The sequence below is a fragment of the Columba livia genome, chromosome 6 (assembly GCF_036013475.1).
Source record: "Columba livia isolate bColLiv1 breed racing homer chromosome 6, bColLiv1.pat.W.v2, whole genome shotgun sequence".
Taxonomy (NCBI): Eukaryota; Metazoa; Chordata; class Aves; order Columbiformes; family Columbidae; genus Columba; species Columba livia.
The window spans coordinates 27,523,125-27,544,017 of record NC_088607.1 but is presented as its reverse complement, the minus strand read 5'-3'; the positions used below and the strand labels follow the sequence as shown (position 1 = coordinate 27,544,017).

At 41.0% G+C, this 20,893-nt stretch overlaps 1 protein-coding gene and 1 long non-coding RNA gene across 3 annotated transcripts; one reads left to right on the top strand and one right to left on the bottom strand.

Moving 5' to 3' along the window:
• The first annotated feature begins 1,076 nt into the window (after window positions 1-1,076).
• On the top strand, window positions 1,077-13,836 carry LOC102097898 (uncharacterized). 2 transcript variants are annotated; one of them, XR_010473532.1, is made up of 3 exons: window positions 1,077-1,384; window positions 3,351-3,455; window positions 11,647-13,836. It is a non-coding gene; the product is annotated as an uncharacterized LOC102097898 (long non-coding RNA). The 2 variants fall into 2 exon arrangements; XR_010473531.1 differs by lacking the exon at window positions 1,077-1,384 and having other exon boundaries at window positions 2,419-3,455; window positions 11,647-12,365.
• A 160-nt stretch (window positions 13,837-13,996) lies between these two features.
• Window positions 13,997-19,569, bottom strand: LOC102098019 (uncharacterized). Its single transcript, XM_065067681.1, has 7 exons — window positions 19,553-19,569; window positions 18,581-18,741; window positions 18,187-18,266; window positions 17,556-17,670; window positions 16,887-16,993; window positions 16,552-16,666; window positions 13,997-15,687 (listed from the first exon to the last, which is right to left on the bottom strand). Exons 2-7 carry the CDS (start codon window positions 18,645-18,647, stop codon window positions 15,503-15,505), a joined length of 669 nt encoding a protein of 222 aa, XP_064923753.1. The 5' UTR covers window positions 18,648-18,741; window positions 19,553-19,569; the 3' UTR covers window positions 13,997-15,502.
• Window positions 19,570-20,893: the final 1,324 nt, after the last annotated feature.

Here is a 20,893-nt window from a genome sequence, read left to right as displayed (position 1 = left end):
AAACTACAGGATTAAGACAAAGCTTTCTGAATAATGTCATTACTGGAGTCCAATCACCCAATGAAGTTGAATATTCCCAAAGTCAGATTCATAATTGTGCAGTATAAAAGGCATATCCAGAGATGTCTATGACTTTTTTGCTTTCCTCTGAGACTATTGCCTTCAACATAGCTTAGGCAATAAAGGCTCTGCATAGACTCCATGACTGTTTGAGAATCTCGGCATGTTTCCATATATATACATCTAAATGCCTGGCTGTCAGTCACACTCACATGCACTTTATTAGTTCCAGCTTGGTCATGGAGAGCTGAGCAAGGAAACATCTAGCTCTAGAGCCAGACCATGCTCTCTCTGATGAGGAGACAAAACAGTCCAAGTATGAAGGTAACTGGGGAGGGAAGGCAAGCTCACAGCTGGTATGAATGCAGGGGCCAGCAAAGAGGGTGCTCAGAGCCCCATAGACATGCACATCGCTGTCATTCCAGAACAGCAACTGGCCATAGACAGCATTCCTGCACAGACTTAAATTCAATTACTCATATATTTTGAGTACATGTTCTCACCACCTATTCTGTGACAAGGCATGGATCTTCCTGGCCTCTGTTCAACCTTCTGCTTGATATCATGGCCTGTAAATCACTCTTGCTGTTATTCTCTGCAAACAAAGCAATTTATCTTACAGGTATTGGGATAATTAATACAGTAGGGCAAATGTCAAAACAAGACACCTTTCTGCTTCAACAATTTGGTGCCTGCAGGTGGTCTACCTCCACAGGTTACTTAATTATTCCCCACAACAATATTCAAATCCTTCATCACAATAATGAGTACTACATAGCACCACGTTTTCTTGTTCTACAAGCTGTAAAGTTATCCTAACATATGCAAAGAAAAAAATTTGTAAACAAACTCAGTTTATCCAACACATCTCTTCAGTGCATAAGCAGATCTACAACCTGTTAAGTAATGCCTTATTTCTTGACAACATAACCAAAACACACTACTGAATTCTATATCCTGTAAGGTCTAGGTAGACTGTTATGTTGCTGTGTTACCTAGTTGCAACAGCTACACAGAGGGGAAATGAGGACTCAGGAATCCACAGGCACTGTTTCACTTTCAAGCTCTATTCTTACTCTTACAAAAGTTTTACAGCTCACCAGTATCTGCCTGCACCCATCAGCTCACCCACCCACAGTTTTCAGCCTTGCGTGACTCCTCTTGTGAAACTCCGCCACGAGCACAAGGAAACAGAAACACAGGCATCCCCTCCTGCAGTAGTTTTCCACTCGCCGTATTACTCCCAATAAAGTTGAGGAAGTTTGCAATTATTAACATCAGCCTGAGAATGAAGCTGGACTCCCAAAAATAATTTAAAGCCATGGTAAGTTTTCCTATTTTATCCTGCTTATCTCCAGGGGGTTACAGAGTTATTTCAAAAATAGAGCTAGTTGCAAGTGCGTGAAAGAAAGCGGCTGCCTTCAGCACCAGCCTAATGAATACGGGCCACAGCAGAAATATTCCTCCTCCACTCCATGTTTGGGCATTTTTCCGTGTGGACTCCCAGGGAAAGGGTAAGGGACTTAATGTGTCACTCGCAGCTATCTATGCTAGCCCCATTCAGACACTCTAGCTGCTTGTAGTACTTGATGAGGACCTAAAACTTCAAATAAAGCAAATATTTCTCACCCTGCCTGAAGCTGCTCCCTCCAGCAACCCTGCCAAGAGCAGGCAGGTCTGGAACCCAGGAGTCTTGGCCTGATAAGCAGATTTGTTCAGCATTTGGGCACCTCATCTTTTTTCCTGAATCTGAATGAGAGGGAAGCAAAGCGTCCTCTGATTTGTAGGAGGACAGGATTCCTCACAGCTGGCAACTGTTTACTTCAAAGTTGTTTTCCAAAATATTTATGAACTTATTTTAAAAGCATAATCTACCCTATCCTAACCTTAAACACTAGTTGTGCCTCATAAGACTGCCACAATTTTCCCTATATCTACCAGTACTCATGCAGGTACTGGCCCACCCAGCTTGCTCACTAGCTGTGTGGTGTTGTTCAGTTTTCAGCCAAAGGAGAGCACTGTTTCCAAAGGTGAGAGTAATAACACCACCACCCGGATTATGTAAAATTAAATTTTATTAATCTTAAGAGTCAGTAGAAAACAGGAGAAGCAGATTTCTTAGAAAGAAAATTTAAAAGGGACTTGGTTTTGGTAGGCCCAGTGAAATATTAATGTCAAATATCAAGAGAGATAGAAGTTGCATGTCAAGTTTGGAAGAAAAAGTGTTACTGATTCTGCCTACTGATTCAGTGGAAGATAGTATTTTTTTTTCTCCCAAGCAAATGTTCAGAAAATTGGTTTTATTTCTATAAAAATTATTCTTAACAATTATTTTCTGCAAAAACACCCTACCTCATATTTTCTGTGTTTTGTAAGAGTTTAACAAAACCTGTTGCTAGTTAGGTGACCCTGAGGTCTAAAGGGACATTCTTGAATTCTGAACTTTGTTTTGAGTAGGCACAAACATACACACACCCCTTTGGATATATTCGTTCCAAGACAGACAATTACACAAACTCCACTGTCCCCACAAATGGTTTTTTAACCCAGGCTGCAGTCTGGCCTTCACATCTTTCCTTGTCATCAGCCAAGTTCTCAATGGAGTACCGTGCACAGATTAAAGGGCTACTTCTCAGGGACTGCGCAATGCCACCTCCACAACAGCATGGAGCAGAGCCTGAGCTGGCTTAACAAAGCCTCTGAAAAGGTTTTATGTGCTTTTTACTCCATATAAAAGGCACTGCATCAGCCTGACTGTAGCCCTGATTTTGCAAATATTTAAACAAAACTAAGCTTGTAAGTAGCAAGTGTTGAAGGTAGTTGGAAGAGAGTTTGGTGTATGGACTCCTTGGATCTGCAATAACCTTTGGGGCATCAGCCTTCATGGTCTGAAGGCTGCAAGTGCTACTCTTTAAGTAACTCAGATTCTGAGCAGTTATTATTATTAGATTTACATCACTGAGTAAATAAGATAATTTACAAGGAAAGGCTAAGTGGTTTCCTGACAAAAAGAAAAGGGCCATCGTTTTTCACTACAAGTGACTGTCTCCTAAAGCAGCTTGTGGATGTGTGAAGAGCCAGCTCTTGTTTTGCTGATCCTGAGCAAACTATGATCAAGGCAGAATGGCTTCATCCTTTCTTTGGGAAGGATTGTTCCACTTTAAGAGCACCAAGTGGGAGGTGATATAGGCACCACTGTACAAACAAGTACCTGTGCAGGCTGCTGCGCTCACCTGAGCCTTGCATAGCTGAGGGGACGCTGCCCTCACCCTCCCTGGTTTGTCTGGCAGGTTGGACACCTCTAACACACGCTCTGGCTGCCCAACAGCAGAGGATGGACACCCAAACAAAGCGACCCAATTTTATCTGCAGGACATCTTGAGGACACTGAGAAGGTAAGAGTGGACAGAAAAGAGCTGAATGCCTACAGGGCCACACAGGCTTTAGAGAAAGCCAGAACTTATTTTAGGTAGACAAGTTGAGAAAAATGCAAACGTGCAACTCAAATTCAACTGTTTGCTGGCCTTTCTACAAAAATAAAGGGATGACTAATTTGGTTAAGAGGTTGTCAGCAGGGAAGGGATGAAGAGGAAAGTATGTCTGGAAGTGCAGTGCATAATGCAATCCTTTATTTTAATTTTTAAATTAGCAGACCTTCAGCTTTCATAAGTTTATTCAAAAGTGTTTAAAGTCCAAATATTTCAGAACAGGAAATGTCTATTTGCCTCATAGATGTATATAACCTCTCTCTGCAACACATTCCAAGTCAGAAAACTAAGGCATATGCCAGGAACTCTAAGATAACACATAAAACCACCTTATTAGAAAAAATTAAAAAATCAGAATTTACATGTCCAGAAAAAAAAGTGATTTGTACATACTTCAGCAGCAGAGAAACACTTCTGTTCCATTTTAACTTTCATTGTAGTCACCTGCTTACTTTGGAAGTAGGTGAAACATAATGCAACTAGAGGCATGATCAGCAAAATCCTGCCAGCAGTGTGTTATACTACTTTTGCACTATTAAATGTAATCTGTCTTCATCATAGCTTTCTTTTTAATGTCTTCTCCCAAATTTTGTACATCTGATCTCTGCACCCACACTTCATATTGTTTTTAAAATTCTTTAAGCTAGATTTGCATCCTGTAGTGACTTTACTCACAGAAAGCTAAATATACACAGGCTTTACCTAAAAGTAATCAGAAAAAACTACAGCATGGTTTATAAAGGCTAAAATCCTTTTGAAAATGAATACTGAAATATTTATAATTAGCACTTTATTCGGTTGTTAGTTGTAGAGGAGATACAGTAAAAGCAAATTCAGTAATATTTCTTTTAATATTTTATGATTCTGGGAATTTTCATAACACTTTTAGTTTGAAAGATTTGGCCCTCTAGAGATCAAAGCAGTGTTACTAGATTTTTCTGAGGTTTTACACAGTTGAAACACAAACCTTCCTCTGTGACACTAAACTCGTGAATTCGATTTCAGGTTTTTACAGGAGTTTTAAGTGACAGTTTTAATTTGCAGTATAGCTGTCTGTTGATCATCACCCTCTTTTTGAGTCAGTTACTGTGCAAGAAATCCAGGTCTCAGAACTTTTCACATTTCTACTCTTTGCTACCTCTTCTTGTAACAGTCACAGAAGTGCACAGGAATTCACCTTCCTGCAGTTGCACACTGTTACAAGGCACACTATGAGACATCACAGCATCGATGACCTCTTCAGAAAACTAGTCTAGACATGTGTAATTGTCTTTAAATGTTAATAGGAAGTTGGTAGTTATGTTAGCGAATAAGTACACAGTAAGACTTGTTTTCCCTACTTGAAGGCCAAAGATTTAAATCACTGAGTGGAATGGGAAATGAAACAAGTTCATTACTGTTGCTAGTTTAGCCCTTTTGACTTGTTCTTCCACTAAAATAAGAACATGCCTGGGAGAAGACATGTTCACACCTCTGCAAAATGGGAAGTGTTCTGTAGCTCCAGTTGTGTTAAAGCAGCAGAGTTGATCTGTGTATCTAACAGGGCAGCTCTCACATCTAGATAATAAAACCCCTCCCCACATAAAGAGTGATAAGCCCTGTTTGTATAACATACTGGAAATTCAATATTACATATCTGCCTTTATCTGATACACTTAATCAGCGTAATTTAGTGGAATTGTTGACCTGCTAAAAATACCCACAGTGATTATATAAAGAGACAACTAATATTGTCTTTAACATTTCAGATTTATGTTTTTGTTTTGTACTATTGATTATGGGTTTTCATCCAATCTGACTGTATTAATCTCCACCAGGAAAACTAGTGATTGAATGCTGTCACTTGATTAGATAAAGATGAGTCTGTGATTAAGATGTTCCTCAAAGTGCCAATACAACTACATTATGTAGAAGTTGTTTTGTACTGTCTGCTCTAGCTTCAGTCCATTTCAGTAATAATGAAAATCCAAGCTTACACTGAATAGGATCTTGCCTTTGGGGATAGAGAAGGAAAAGGGAAGGATTGATTCTTACTTAAATATTACTGAATAGTACAATGAATGGCCTAGAGCTCTTGTAGAAAACTTAACTGTCTGATTGGCCTTCTTTAAAGGCACAATCTTTTTTTTAATCTAAGAATAACTTTTCTCATGCCTCCTCCTCCCCTCAATATGAAATGTGGAAGAGGCTAAACAAGTTGTGATTACTTGACAAGATACATGATAAACACTAGTGCCCTGCTACCAGCTTCAGGGACAGCAGCAAATCCAAGCCTCCCAGTATGTGTTTCCAGACAGGTTTTTCAAATGATGCTTCTGAGATTCATATGCCTTCATTTGTCAGGATGTTCTTGCCTAAAAGAACATCTGGGTTAGAACCTGGTGCTATTGTCAAGAGTTTCAAGTAACACTATAAAAAAAATGTTACAAGAGCCCACCCAGCACAGAATTAAACACCAAATTCACCTGTTTGGACATTAGTCAAGGGTCTAATTTCCTTGATGTGCTTCCATAAATACTCAGACACACAAGCCTGTAAGTGTCAGTCTAAGGCATGTTTATGCTGGCTTTACAAATATTTAGTAGCAAGGTTTTTACTCAGTAAGAAGGGTCCTGAGTAGTTCACCAGTGGGGAATTTGTTCTGTTGCAGACAGAGGTTCTCATCTGCCTAAAGTCATCTAACTCCACAAATCACTCCAGAGTCATGTGATTACACAAAATCATTTCTTTCCAGAAGAATGTAAATACTGGTGTAAAGCTGAAATGCTATTAAGGGAGATGAAGGCATTGCAACTTTTCTGTTGGAACCGAGGATGAGGGAAGGCAAACAGTCTTTACTCACATTTCTTGTTTGCTTCCAACTGAGTCCTTTGCTCAGATGCTTTCTGACTGACATTAAGTGTTGTAGTTACTAATCAGAATATCCTAATTGAAACAGGAGAAAACTAACTCATTTCACTGATATGAAACAGGCCTTGCAGACTTTGATCCATTCTTTCTTTTAGTGGCTCCACTTACAAATTTACTAGGATCACAAAGTATTGTTTAAAACTGTTTTTTCTGTTCCCAGAGGTTAGCCAGCAGTACCAGATTTGTGACTTTTCCAGACAGATAGAAAAAGATATTACGTGATAGTCAATTATTCTGAAGTTTGGAGGAGGAAAAATTACACCAAGAGGTGTCAATTCCAAGACAAGTTCATCTTTCTGTCCCATGTAAAACATCTTCAGAGGAAGTGAGAGCATGTAACAAACTGGGAGGCCACAGCCACCCACAAGCATCTTGTTCAGGGACCTTCTCATGTTACAATGACCCCTATAAGATTCACAAGGCTGTCTTAAAGCTCTACACCTCTGTAGACTGCAAGTCAGCCTTGCTTTGTATAACACTATTGCTATCTTCAGCATTTGGCTTCATGATACATTGAAGAATTACGGTTTTCCCCCCTGAGTTGTGATAGGGGGATAAATACATCTGGGTTTTCATAAGGTTTTCCTTTTCCCTACTGTTAGCTCTCTAAAATTAAAAGATATTCATGAGTAACTTAGAGGAAAAAAATGCAAATTAGCAGAGGAAAAGAACTGACTTTTTAACATAGTTTTATTACAGTAGAATCAAAGGTTGCATTCAATCAGTGCCTGCAGCAGGCAGGAGAAAAACTTAAACAGTTTCAGCTGGTGGGGAAAGTTTGGGGTAGAATCATTGCAGGGCAGAAGCCACAAGGCAGCTGTCTCAGCTGCACCCCTCCCCTCCCATCCCCTTCACTGGAAGCCAGCAGCCCACACCAGTGAGTAAATCATCCCATCTGCCTACATGTGGTTTTGCTTTTTCCTAATAATCAAAGGTTAAGCTACAAATCAAATAGTCAAACAATATTTTCTGGCTTTTTGACATTTCAGCAGGCTGCAAGATGGCAGATAAGTACATCAGCTAAATATACTATAGTGCAAGTCTCTTGTTTCCTGCTTATACAGTCTTCCACAAGTGTGCCATGATCTTAAAGATATAACAATTCATAAATGGATCTATGCTAAGATAAGGGCAGCAATGGAGTAATCCACAATCTAAGACATACATTCTTACAAGGCCTACGTTAGATTGCATTAAACATATATAGTTCATGAAGCACACCAGCTTTATGTAACAAGATTACAATGGAGAGTATAAGGATAGAATTGTGATTTTTCTAAGAAAGGATTCTGTCCACTGTGCTAAAATGACCCCTTCTTTAGTGCCCAAAAAGGTTTCCCATGAACTATAGTTCAAAATCAAACTAATTTGTGTAGCTTCGTGCAAATCTTAAACAAAACACTGGAAATAGAAGGTATAACCAGGAATCACACCTCTCTAATAGGCCTCTTTTTTTCCTCTCTCCAAATTCCTGCATTATTATATAATTCTCTAAAGAAGTCATTTGTTGCATTCTATTGGTTGCTTTCAGCTCCAGTCCTTGTGGAGGCCTTTACTCTTCTACCCACTCATTAAACTTAGGGATAGATCTAGAGAATCCTTCACTGCAAAATATTTTGTGGTTTAGAGACCAGATTTGATACGCTCACACGTTTACTGATGGGATTTGTAGTTGAGATAAAGAACTTTGAAAAGCTCCAGTGACAGTGTGTATTTATTCTGAAAGAAATACCACTGCTTTCGTATTTCTAGAGCTATGTTTTCTTTGACCACTATTTTGATTCGTTCATACCCTCCCATAATCAAACCTTCGAGGTTTAAAAAGTTGGCAGGGACACCAGGTGTTTGGAAAGATTATTTTACCACATATAGCCTGTGTGCAAACACTGTCAATGTGAGAAACACCTTGTTAACTGAGCAGCAGTCCCAGGTCTTTTACAGCTGTGCTGACTGAAACAGGCAAGCAGCATTTAGCAGGGTCATTGAGTCATGGTCTCCAACTGATTGCACAGCACTGCAGTTTAGCACACTTGCTTGTCAGCACCTGTTTCTATTTGGGATTGATTCAATTGTCATGAATGCACATTATTTATGATGTATCTGACTGAAAATTATGTAATATAGAAATACTGATGTATGACGTGACCCTCTTGCCATATAGGCATCATTATGAAGAGCTGCTGATTTATTCAGTACCCAAAAGACCAAAGCGAGATGCATGTGCACCCCTAGGCTATGCAGCTCTCACTCACAAGCCCTAAGCCTTGAAACATGAGAATATGAGTGCAGGGAAAATGCAGATTAGGTAGGTGAAGGGCAAATTAATAGTTTGGGGACATGACATGAGACTTACTGCTATCAGTTACTAGACATCAGCAGCTTTTCTAGCTTAAGCCAATGTAGTCAACAGCTCTGACAGGCAAACAAGGCCCTTGGCAAATGAACTGCTGCTCTTTACAGCCTTGACTCTTGGAGCTGTCTCTGCACCTCATAGACCTTCCCATCACCTTCCAATTGCTTTTGCAATATCACCCCCACCATTATCTTCTGACTGCAAGGCATTTCAGCTCCTCAGAAGGGCCAAGGCAGACTATTTCTTACACAGCATGGTATATAGTTCAGGTGAAGATCACTGGAAGTTTGCTTTGTGGAAGTTTAACTGGTGTGACCTTCCCTTCACCATCAGGATTTAAGGAAAGGGGTAATGCTCTGCTCTCATCCTCAACAGACTGGGCTGCTGAGGGAGCAGTGGGTGCTCTCACTGAATTTTTTCCCTTAGCCAGATGCTGGTGAGGGATTAATAGAGCAGAAAACAGAAACGGGGATTTCCCATGCAAACTATAGCTGAATAACTGCTTGTCCAAACAGGGGAATTGCAGCAAACTGAAAGCAGAATGAGGAAGAGAATGAAATAACAGAAAGAATTTAAACAAAAGCTGGAGACGGAAACAAAAGTAGCAGCAACAAGAGGTTAATAGAAAGTACCTGAAAGAGAAAAAGGCAAGAATAAGAGACCACAAAGCAAATTAGAAATTAAGATACATAAAGAAATTTATTGATGGACAAAGAAAGAAGAATTAGAGTACGAGAGGCCCACATCTGACATCCCCAGTGCAGCAGCTGTGTGCAGCACAAGGCAGCCCCCTGAGCACAAACTTCCCTTCCCTACAGCTGCCTCCCCTGGTGTGAACAGCTTCACACTTATCTTCATCCACCAACTGAGGAGAAGAAAAATTCAAGAGTGCCACAGGAAAGGTCAGCATATCACATAGATTAACAAGCTCCAGAGCACAGCCCCCATCAGTCAGAGCTGCAGGTCTGAGCAGATGAAGACCGAGCAAAAGAAGCAGCTGTTTTGTAGCTCAGAGGACACCCAACAGAAACGCAACTGGCTGCATGGAACAAACCTGGTGGGCAGCATTCCAGCACCAGTCCTGCCACAGGTATGTGTTTTAGGTGGTAGTAGCTGTGAGCACACTCCAGGCTCTGAGCTATAGGAGCTTCATCCACATCCTCCATACTTTTCCCCAGTTTGCAAGATTTGATGCTGATCTGAACTGTAAAACACCACACAGACTTAAGAGAGCTGAGGTTTCTGAGAGGTCTCAGCACTGCTGCAAGGCAGACACTGACCCTGGCTGGGCAGGCACAACTAAATCTGGAAAACATATTTTGCACTGTCAAAGTGTCTCAGAAAAAAGCTGAAGGGGTACCTCAATAGCAAGAAGAGAAGGTAACATACAAGAAAGGATTGGACCAGAGAGCCAAGGTCTGACTGAAGAGCAGTCTAGTTCAGTTAGCAGCCAAGAGACACTCCATCTAGAGCCTGCCTTAGAGATAGCTAGCCTTCTTTAAGAAATATAATTAACTAAACCCTCCAGGATTTGTTACCAGACATCTGCTGCTTCTCTTCACAGGCCACAGGAAAAAACTCTGAACTGAGGGCAATTTTAACATTGTTAAGGCATGTACAAAGTTAGTAGCAACTTGCTAGTTTCCTCATATGCACTCACATTCTTTTTCTGTCTCCAAACAAGCATATTCTATTAACCCTGTTTCAGTCTTCTCTTCCTCTCAAAGGTCAGGATTTAGTGACAGAAACCCACTATACCACTCCCTCTGAAAAGCAATGGACAAACCTGAAATCTCCTCTGGTGAAATCTAGGCCAAATTCCCTGGCTGAAGACAGCAGCTCAGCCTCTCACGAAACCTCCTCACCAGCAGTGTGCAAAGGGAAGAAGTTATGGGGTGAAAAAACCCTTCTTAGCCCCTGCCCACCACCTTTTATGCATTCACTCTCCTCATGGCTTCATTACGGCTTTCAGGTGTGTGGCTCCTGTGCCGAAGAATTGCATTGAGCCCTTGATTAACTAGGACACACCTGTTAATAGTCCTGGCTCTTTGTCTCAATACCAACATGATTTAATTCCTTCCTAACTGGTCTACTCTTTCTGTTTTGTAAAAATGAAAACTTACGACTTAATAGCTCTGCTTCTGCTCTGCACATACTCCCCAGTGCCTGGCTGCTAAAGCTCCCTGCATCTTGAGCTCATGCTTGTTTGATTAAAACATTTCAAATAGAAATCAGTTTTCAACAGATTTAACAGTTTCTTTAGAATGCATCTATAGTCATTCCCAAAGTACATAATTCTTTACTGAGCGTCCATTGAAGTTCTCTGGCAAGCAAAAAGTTTATAAAGCATACTTTATGGGGAAAAATAGATAAAATATGCCTTCTAATGGTGGATAACTTAACGTTCTCCCTTCTTTCCATTGTATGCTTTTATTTTCAGCTCTAGCTTTCATATATGTCAGTGTAATAATAATTTTGTGTAATAATGTGGGAGGGGAGGACCTTAAAAAAGAAATAAAGAGAAGGTGACAAACGCCCAAGTGTCAGGAACAGAATTTCAAGGCAGACATGGGGTATTACACCAGAATCAGCAACTGCAACTGAGCCAAAAGGGAAAAGCAAGCTGATGATCCACCAAGGCTCTTGTGGGGACAGAGGGAGAGAGAGCAGGAGCTCTTCTGGGGCCTCCAGCTGGAGAAAATGCGTTTGTTCTTCAGGATTAGAAATTAATGGGCAAAAGAGTCTGACAGCCCTATGCTGAGTAAGACAAGCACATCTATACAGTCATAATGCCTTTTTGCAAGAAAGTCATGCAGTGTATTTTTTGCTTTACAGCTTCAGACTTCTGACATGGAGGAAATCATAGTGGAGACAGTCCTTGCCCCATGGGAGATACTGCTGGTCATTTTTGCTGCAGTGCTGATAATGAGTTTTCTCATGTTGCTGCCTCCCGCTGCGGTGGTGATCTGGAAAATGAAGCATGTTCCGCAGATCTCGCTGCATGGCTCGGTGTGAGCCAGCCCTGGTCTGAGCTGTAGCACCACAGGTCCCTTGGACGGATGGTTCAGAATGATAACACCCCTTGGGATCATACTTGTTGCCCAGGATCCATGCAAAACTGATACGTTTCCCAGCCTATTGTAGCTAACTTCCCATGAAGAGAGAATAGGGGTAATTTTGCCTTCATGTGCTACAGTTCTCAACACTTTGCCTTCCATTTTTTGCCTACGTTATAATTACTGTTCTTGGCTTAGTTCCTAGACTGACTACTTCTCTTGCATTATGATGAAGACTGAAAGAGAAGCAAGCATAATACAGCATTGTATTCCCTTACCTAATATCAAGGAAACCTGCCTTTCTGTAGTTACACTGTAAATATTACCGAAGCCTTTAGCTAAGATGACTGAGAGTTATGCAGGTGGACATGTCAAAAGCATGCAGTACACTTTGGGGAGGCAGTGGCTTAGTCTGGCTGAACTGTGAAACCTAAACCAAACCAACAGAGAATGGTGAAATAAATAAGCATCTTATGTTTCTTTGGTCTGATCTGAAAACTTACTGGTCTAATGTGTTTTTTTGTTTCTTTCATTCTATATGCCCTCTCCTTCCTTCACAAATCCTGAGTGCCAGAACACAAAGCCCTCCCCATCCCAGGGCTGGAGCAGGAGCATGAGGGTGGCCTGATACTCAGACATGCCCGGCCAGACACCGACTCAAAGTTTAATGCAAACATACAGCAACTATTTGCCTGAATTACATTATGCAAACTTACTCTGGGAAATAGTGTGATTAAAATTAGTTTTTAACTGTGTTGTAAAGGCATCCTGGTTCAACTTCCCTTTCTCATATATAAATAATAACTTTGATGGTGGCAATAGAACAAAATTGCTGCCCTACAAGTTTATGGGGAAAAAAAAAAAAGACAAAAACCAAACCAACCAACCAACAAACACACCTCCCAAAAAACAAAACAAAACAAACCACCACACACACACACACACACAACTCGCATACCACTCAGTCTCCATCTTGATATCAAATTAATGCCACATCAAATTAAAGTTTTCCAGCCTAATTCTTCCACATGATGGGATGCTCATTAGCAGGATTTCTATTTCACAGATGTAATAGTTTCTGTTAGTTTACAAGAGCAACAGGTTTGATTTCCTCATGAAATCCAATACTGAGTTTCTCTTCTTTTGTTGGTTGGTTTGGAAAGTCACAAGAATAGCTCAACAGAACTCAGAGAAAAATGTTTTTTAGCACCACTAGAAAAATTATATGGGAAAGTGCTCAGTGCCTCACCTATTTTAAATAAAATCAACATCAGTTGATAATGGATTGGCTGGAAGTAAAAGTCTCAAAGACATCTAACAGTTGAACTTGATGATCTTAAGAATCTTTTCCAACCTAAATGATTCTGTGATTCTGTAATTTCATCGCATACAGATTGTTTGCCAGAAGCAAATAAACCAATCCACCAGTGACTGAAAAAAAGTCTTTTTCTTTAAGACTACAGAATTTTTGTCTCCAACACAATGACTTAAGTTACTGCCTCATAGTTTATAAGCAGCCAAAGCAGCCAACTCATCCCTTTGTTGGTGTAATTGTCTGCTACACTCATACTCATATGACTCTCTGGTTCTGGGCCCAAACGCAACTGATGATTTTTTTGCTTGTAATGACTGGATTCTGAGTCTGAAAGATAGTGTGCAATTTTATATATCTGAATCATTTAACTGATTAATTAGGTAAAGGTCAATTAACCACCATGTACCGCATAACTATGCTGTCTGTATCTGAGAGATTTGCAGGAACAGGCAGAAGGTAAAGAAGAGAAAGTAAACACAGACCGATGAGCTGCCCGTCTTCAGATCTACAGCTTCACTATTTGCTCAACAAACAAGAAAATTAAAACAAAACCCCAATCACAGGTTTAACTGAAAACCAAGCAAGCAGTAACTAAGATTTTTGTTTAGATTTCTGTAGCTACAGCTCTACAAATAAACTGGATTTCCAGTGCTATTTTGCTTTTGTTCTTCACTTGCACTGAGTATGAGGCAGCCAACAGCCTGGGTTTCCTGCTCTTCACACTTCTTACCCTGTGAATTTGGTTTCCAGAGCAGATGCACACACTGGGGGTGGGGTGGGTCTGAAAATGGGAGAACTCATGGAAGTAAGAAGATTGAAGCAGGAAAATGTTGGGTTTTTTATTTCATTAGAAGAATCAACAACAACAACAAAAAAAGTCACTTGTATATTTGTTCATGTTTAAGGCTGTTATCAAATCAGATGACCAACTAAATTTCTGCTAACTCTGGCAACAGCAAACCCATCCACATTTAGTCCACATTTGGAAATAAAACGAGGAGGTGGAAAAAAAAAAAAAAAAAAAAAGGAAAAAAAAAGGAGGAGGACTAGCCAGAACCTATGCAAATCTTGGGCTAGAACCAGCAACTGCCCTGGCACTAGAGTGCTGAGATCAAAGCATCTCAGCTGGTCAGCCCAAAACCCTACAACTCTAGCAAAAATATGGCCTGTCCCAACCCCTTTACCAACCAGACCGTGTTGTTTTGTGCTTTCTCTCTGGAGCTAAGCCATAGTTTGTGGTAACCACAGCCTTTGCCTCAGGGAGGCCCCATAGGTGTGTGTGCTGCATATGCCCAGGGATTGCAAGGAAGTGTGAGCACAGAAGAGCGCTTGCAGCCCCAGATCCCAACAGTGGGCATGGCCATTGTCAGAGCAAACCAAGGGTAGATAGGACTTTTTTTCCATAGCAACCATGGTTTTGACCCAAAGGGACCAAACAGAGGAGGCTGAAGCTGATCCCTGGCACACTAACCAGAATGATTCTCATGCAAGTCCCTCAACATTCACCTCCCTTATCTTTTTGGCAGAGAAGACATGATGAAAATACCTGCTAGTTTAGGGCAATCCCCATTCTCAAATTTTGTACTGGACCAAGATGGTACATTTTTTCCTGCCATTTTGCCTTGTTACGACAAGCATATAGAGCACTTTTCAACTCTTAGAAATGCATTGAAGTATACCTAAAGGCTACGTCTTCTGTCAGATGTCCTAAGGTGATAAACACAGAAGAAATCTTTGTTGTCCAACCAACAAACTGCAGTGCTTCAAGTCTGTAGCTCATGCAAAACACAGCACCTTGAACAGCTGTACATAAAACCTGATTTAACCTCCAATCAAGCACGCACATGAATAAAGAATTATACCCCTACAGCCAGTAACTGTCGGGACTTGCATTGCTTTAATGGTCATCAGAGCAACAATAGTGATTAATTGATAACTGTAAAAGCAACTAAATGTACGGCCCTGTCTCAGTAAAGATGATCCCTGACAGACGATGATTTCTGGTAACAATTATTGTGTTTAACTAATGACTAAGACATGAAACAACTCTAATTCTTATTCAATTCTAGCTAGACAAATTTGAGCCATAAAAGTGATCCTGCTTTGAAACACCTCTGTCATGAGCTATGTGATTAGGTTTAGCCTGTATATCTGTACCCAAGAGCTGAAGTCAAGTTATGACTATGATCTCTAGTCCTTTAACTAAATAAAAGCTGTATGTTTACACATCTTAGCAATTATTTCACTGCTTCACTTTTCAACATACCCACATCAAATTGCAGACGCCTGGTTGGTCTGTGGCACAAGCTTTTTGGTGCTACTAACCACAGATGATACAATCAGCCTCCTTGTCACGGCTGGAGCTGTCGATGCCTTGATCACCAAGCTCTTTGAGGAAGGTGTTTAGATGCTCTGTCTGAGTTTCAGTGAAGGCTAAGGTGTGCAGACAAGTGCTGTTGGCGGGGAAATAGGCAGATTTTGCTCCACTGACGGCCATCTCAGAGGCTGGAAAGATCAAAGATGACAACAAACAAACACACAAACAAAAAAGGCTTAGATTTTTACTTAGCTTAGATTTGTCCTGATTTTTAAACAAGCACCGGCATTCCCGTTTTCCAGACTGAAGACTTCAACTTGGAATAAAAGAGCCTAGATGATTGCTTTTGGTAAACCTTGGAGAAAAAAACTGCTCTAACAACAAGGCACTGTCAACAATAAAATACTTTCCATTAACCATAGGAGAGATAGGTTGGTCTTTTTGTTTATGTATACACACATCTATTTTTAAATTAAGGCAATAAAAACGGAGTCAGACAGCCTGCTTCAGGTTGAATTGCTCACTGGACACAATGAGAGTGATCTAAAAGCCCTTGGGCTGCCACAAGAAAAAGGCAGCATTGCTGGCTGGGGTCCAGCTGCTGGGTTTTATTGTATGTACATGTAGTGAACAGTGCAGGCGTTGGCCAATCTTGCTGAGGTTCTTCAAGTACTGTTGCAAAATAAACAGCAGTTTTATGTTCTGCTGTTGTCTGTCCAGTGGGTCACACAGACCTTGTGCAATGTAGAGTTTGTGTTAAGGTGGTACCTGTTTACTGTTTGAAAAAAAGGTGCATCTTCCCACAAACTTTGCATACATTTCATATTTGCTACCCCAAGCTGAAATAGTGATGCTCACACCTTTGCGATAATTTTAAAGCTAACATGATTTCTCATTCAGCAGTTTGCCAGCCCAGCACTTGCTTTCACAACATCACACTTGCCAAGGCTGTCGCATGTTAGGAAAATAGAAACTTTTATTTCCTCCTGTTTTTAAACTAAACCAGCAGAACCTCCAGTCCCTGTGACCACATGTGTCTGAGAAATACTCACGGTTACAAACAGCCAGTGCCTTTCCTCCAAAAAGCTGGGATGTCCAGGAAAACCCGGTGGCATTGCCACATACTTCATACAATCTGCTTCTTCTGAGGAACTGGAAGTCATAGCCCTTGGGAAACAAAGACGAGGAAGAAACAAACAAATGGTGTCTTAGGCTACATCATGGTAATGGTGAGATGAAGAAACATTCAGCCCGTTAAAGTCAATACACACAATACAACCTCTCCCTGCTTTATGGGAGGAAAAAATATATATAACAAGGAAAACTATGCATTACACAATAAACACTTTTAAAATAGTGAATAGATACAGTAAGGCCTGAATATTACCTTGTTGCACATGGGTTTGCAGTACTGAGCATTGTCAATGGTGACACACACCAGCCCGCCATTTCTAGGAGCTAGGGGGCGTGGGCACGGAGGCAGCTGCTTGCAAACTTTCGAGTGGATTAAAAAGAATGAAAGAAAGTGAGAAAGCAACATATCAGAATGAAAGGGAGTATAAAAGTCTCCCCCTTCACATGGAAACCATAGGCACACTTACTGAACTGCTCCCACTAGATGATTTTGCCAAAGCAAGTCCCCTGTCAGCCCCAGTTACACTTCAGAGTGGGTCAAAGTGGTGTTTGCATTCATAGCACTGACATTCAGTAATATCATGCCCAAACCCATCCAAATATTTATTGGAAAACTGATGTGCCTTCTGCCAGACACCAAAGAGGCTCTTGCTGGAGCCCTGTGCTGCTAATGGGCACCGAAGCTGGGCTGTGGGGATGGTGGGACCCCGCGCGTTGGTGCTGCCATGCCTGCAGATGCCTGCACTCTTGCTTTCTGCCTTGTTGTTGAGATATCTTTTAGCTTATTTTTTCCCACCCTTCAAGAAATGCAGACACTTAGCTCATGCTGACTGTAGGTTAAAAAAAAAATTCTTATTGCTTCTCCACTGCCACTTTGTTCAACACCCAGCCAAGAGGAGCATCGGTTCAGGAGGGGCCTCACATTTCTCTTGAACAGGGCGCAGGAGATCAAGTGTTTCTTGCAGTCTCCAGACAAGGGAATTGATTGGAGCTTTTTCACCTTTGGCAATCATTTCATTAAAGCATTTCGAATATTTCTACGGAGTAAGGGGAGAAAAAGGCTAAGATGAAGAGGAAAGGTCTTGGAATTAATTTATGAAAGTGGTCAAATATTTTTCTTTTTTTTTTTTTTTTTTAGTGCAGAAGAAGAACCATCTTGAAAACTATATGGCTTTAAAAACCACTCATTTCCCCACCATATTTTGGAAAAAATCCAGTAAGTTTTTTTGAAAACGGTGATTAGATAGAATTTTTCCATTATATTGAGTTCAAGAGGGAGGACTGGTGTGGGTTGGGGTGTTTTTCCTAGATATATGAAAAGATGCCTTTATAAACAACTTTATCTTATTTCTATATAAAACATTGCTTTATTATTCTTGTCTTCTGAATGTTGACATCTCACAGAGTGAGACAGAGAGAGTGTAAAAACACGTATTTGTGAATTTATGTAAACAAAAAGTTCCTGTATTTTTATCTAGCTATTGCTCTATACCCATAAAAATAGCTCACAGTCCATATGTGTGTGCCCACGGCCAATGCAGCCACCTTCTTACCTCAAGACTCTCATTCATATCATCTATGGTTGCACTTTTACATTCACTTGGATTGGCAAAAGCTCTGATTTCAGTAAAATCTAAAAGACAAACAGAAGCAGGTACATAGCTGGTTAACTGTCTCTCCTGATGCATGAACAAATCCCACGTGCCACATAACAGCACTTGTTTATGTGAATTGTGGTAGCACGATTCTGTAGTCCTGGTGCTACTTTGTATACCTGAGGCCACCAGGGTTCAATAACCTGTGCAAATATTAAGTTATTCTAAACAGTTAGAAATCTGTCTGGTTTTGACCACCCAGGGCTGGATTCCCAAGTTGGATGCTTCATTTCTCTGAGAGAGCCACTATTTAAATAATTATTAGTCATATTCAAGGATAGCAATATCTTACCTGTAAGTAGCACTGCTAAACTTATAAAAATCAGTGTTTTCCAGAGCAGGCAGGAGCTGAACAGCATCTTTTTCCTAAGAGCTGGGGCTGTGGAATCCGGCACAAAGATGCACGTCTGTGGGTCACTGGTTGTTTACCATGTGCTTTGCTCCGAGGCTGTGCTGTGATAAGGCGTTAGCATCAGATGGGAATGCACACATTGCCCAACTTGCTGGGAAGCCAGTGGAGAGTTTGCCAGCAGGGTCTGGGGAGGGCAAGGGGAGGATACTTGTTACTGTACTGAGGTGGCCTGGCTTCCCTGCTGCTGCCAACACCACCAGGAAATTTTCAGATTATCTGGTTTACTATAAACATGTTCAGTGTATGCACACAGCTCATGCTTTCTCTCTCCCTCTCTCTCTCTCCACCACCCCACCATCTGTCTCACTCGCACACATACATATATATATATATTCATGTAGAAGACACAAGTCTGCCTTACTTGCAGGGCTCAACCCTGTATCTCATGCTCAGGAAGAAAGCTTAGAACATTAGGTGATCTGATTTGGACCAAAGGGCTGTGCTCTATGTCCTGTAGCATCCAGAATTTAGCTAAAAAAAAAAATCCTCAGAGCATGAACCTACTTTCTGTGTGTTAGTCATACTACTAACTGCATATCTGTCTCTGTGTGTATATTACACCAGCAACTGCATGGTATTTCTGATTTTGTTTTGGTTTGGTTTTAATGTGGCCAGGAACCTCATATGCTTATATTCATTTATGGGAAAAGCTGAATAGCTAGCAAAATTGCCACAGAAGTTTAGTTATTGCTAACCTATATACTTACTAGCAGATTAATCCAATTATGCAGATAATGCTCACATGCTAGAGGTGTGACCGACTGATCCCATCTGTAAAGTGCCGGTTTCAGAGCCGCAGCCTTTTGGCCACCAGCATGTCCCGCACACCCCACCAGCAAGCCCCACACTGACCTTTCCTGCCAAGCGGGACACACACGCTTCTGCTCCAGCCAACACTGTCATGGTTGTTACTGTCACCGCCAGAGCAGATGTTCAGTTTTGTTGAGACAGGGACATTGTGCTTTCATGTTACATTATGCAATACATTTATTTATATGGCACTTTTCCAGGTTTCTTTTTATTTGTTTTTCATTCGCTTGTTTCTGCTAGTTGTAGTGAAACATGTTATGACCAGGCGATCCTCGAGTGGTAAAGCCAATCGTGAGGCCTCCATCACATTAACAAAGCTGAGCTTTTATTTGCCATCTCAGGGACGTCTTGATGATCAGTTATGTGTAGGACTGTGACACTTCCACAGAACAGTTCTATGGAAGCATGAATGGTGACTTGCTTGTCATTGGTAAAAGGCCTTTGTATACATTACGGATAGGTAAAAGTTCATTAGCAAAACAAGTCTTTAATAATGAAGGCCAAGGTTTATGTTTCGAGGCAGACCAACAGGACCTGGCTCCAAACAGTTTACATATTTGAGGCCAACACACACAACAATCTTCTTCCTTGCAAGATGAGCAACACAGAGCTGGGAAAATTGTCCCTGGGATATTTTTGCCAACACAGTCTCTGAAATGCAGCTGCACTTTAAGATATTTTTATGCCACAAATGTATCCAGTTGGCCAACAAGGGCAGTTGATTAATGCTTTAAGACCTCATGAGATCAGGAGCTACACAGGAACCTACTGCCTGCTCATCTCCACCGATGTAGTACATATAGTGCATTAGTGTAATTAATAAAGTGCTGGCTTGAACAGATAATGTGACATACTTGAAGAGAATGAATGGCAGCTTTTCTTTAATGAAAAGTGATCTCACATCCTTCCAATTTAAACAAACCTGAATTAATCCACAGTCCTTTGCAAAAAGTAGTTTGTCACCTTATAGGACAATATAGCACATGAGCACAGAAACATCCTTGCCCTCAGTCTAGATCACAACCAATCCACCATGCACAACAGCTACCCGGCCCTGTCCGAAGGAGCAGCTGCCACTGTCTCCTGCAGGAGTGCCAGGGTACCAGTACCAGACTGAGTACCGACTTCTGGCACAAACGGGGACACACTTTTTGCACAGCTTTGCTGCCACAGCTGCGGGACACACAGCCATCTAGTGGCTCGTTCTTCAGTGAGAGACTGCTGGACAGGGGAGTGGTCCAAATTTTAAATTCATGCTCTCTATATATTTAGTAATGTTCTGCAGCTATTTCGATGTCCTTTATTTTACTCCTGAATTACAGCAAACCTGGTAAACCATGGAATAAAAGTAACATTTAGGAGCAAAAATTTCAAGAGAATACT

What these genes read in the sequence shown, in the direction of transcription:
- LOC102098019 (XM_065067681.1), bottom strand. Translation starts at nt 18,647, where the DNA reads ATGCTGTTCAGCTCCTGCCTGCTCTGGAAAACACTGATTTTTATAAGT. An exon ending in GCAAACCCATGTGCAACAAG is followed by an intron (nt 16,667 to 16,886) that starts GTAATATTCAGG and finishes TTGTTTCCCAAG; the next exon opens with GGCTATGACTTCCAGTTCCT. An exon ending in GGCACTGGCTGTTTGTAACC is followed by an intron (nt 15,688 to 16,551) that starts GTGAGTATTTCT and finishes TGATCTTTCCAG; the next exon opens with CCTCTGAGATGGCCGTCAGT.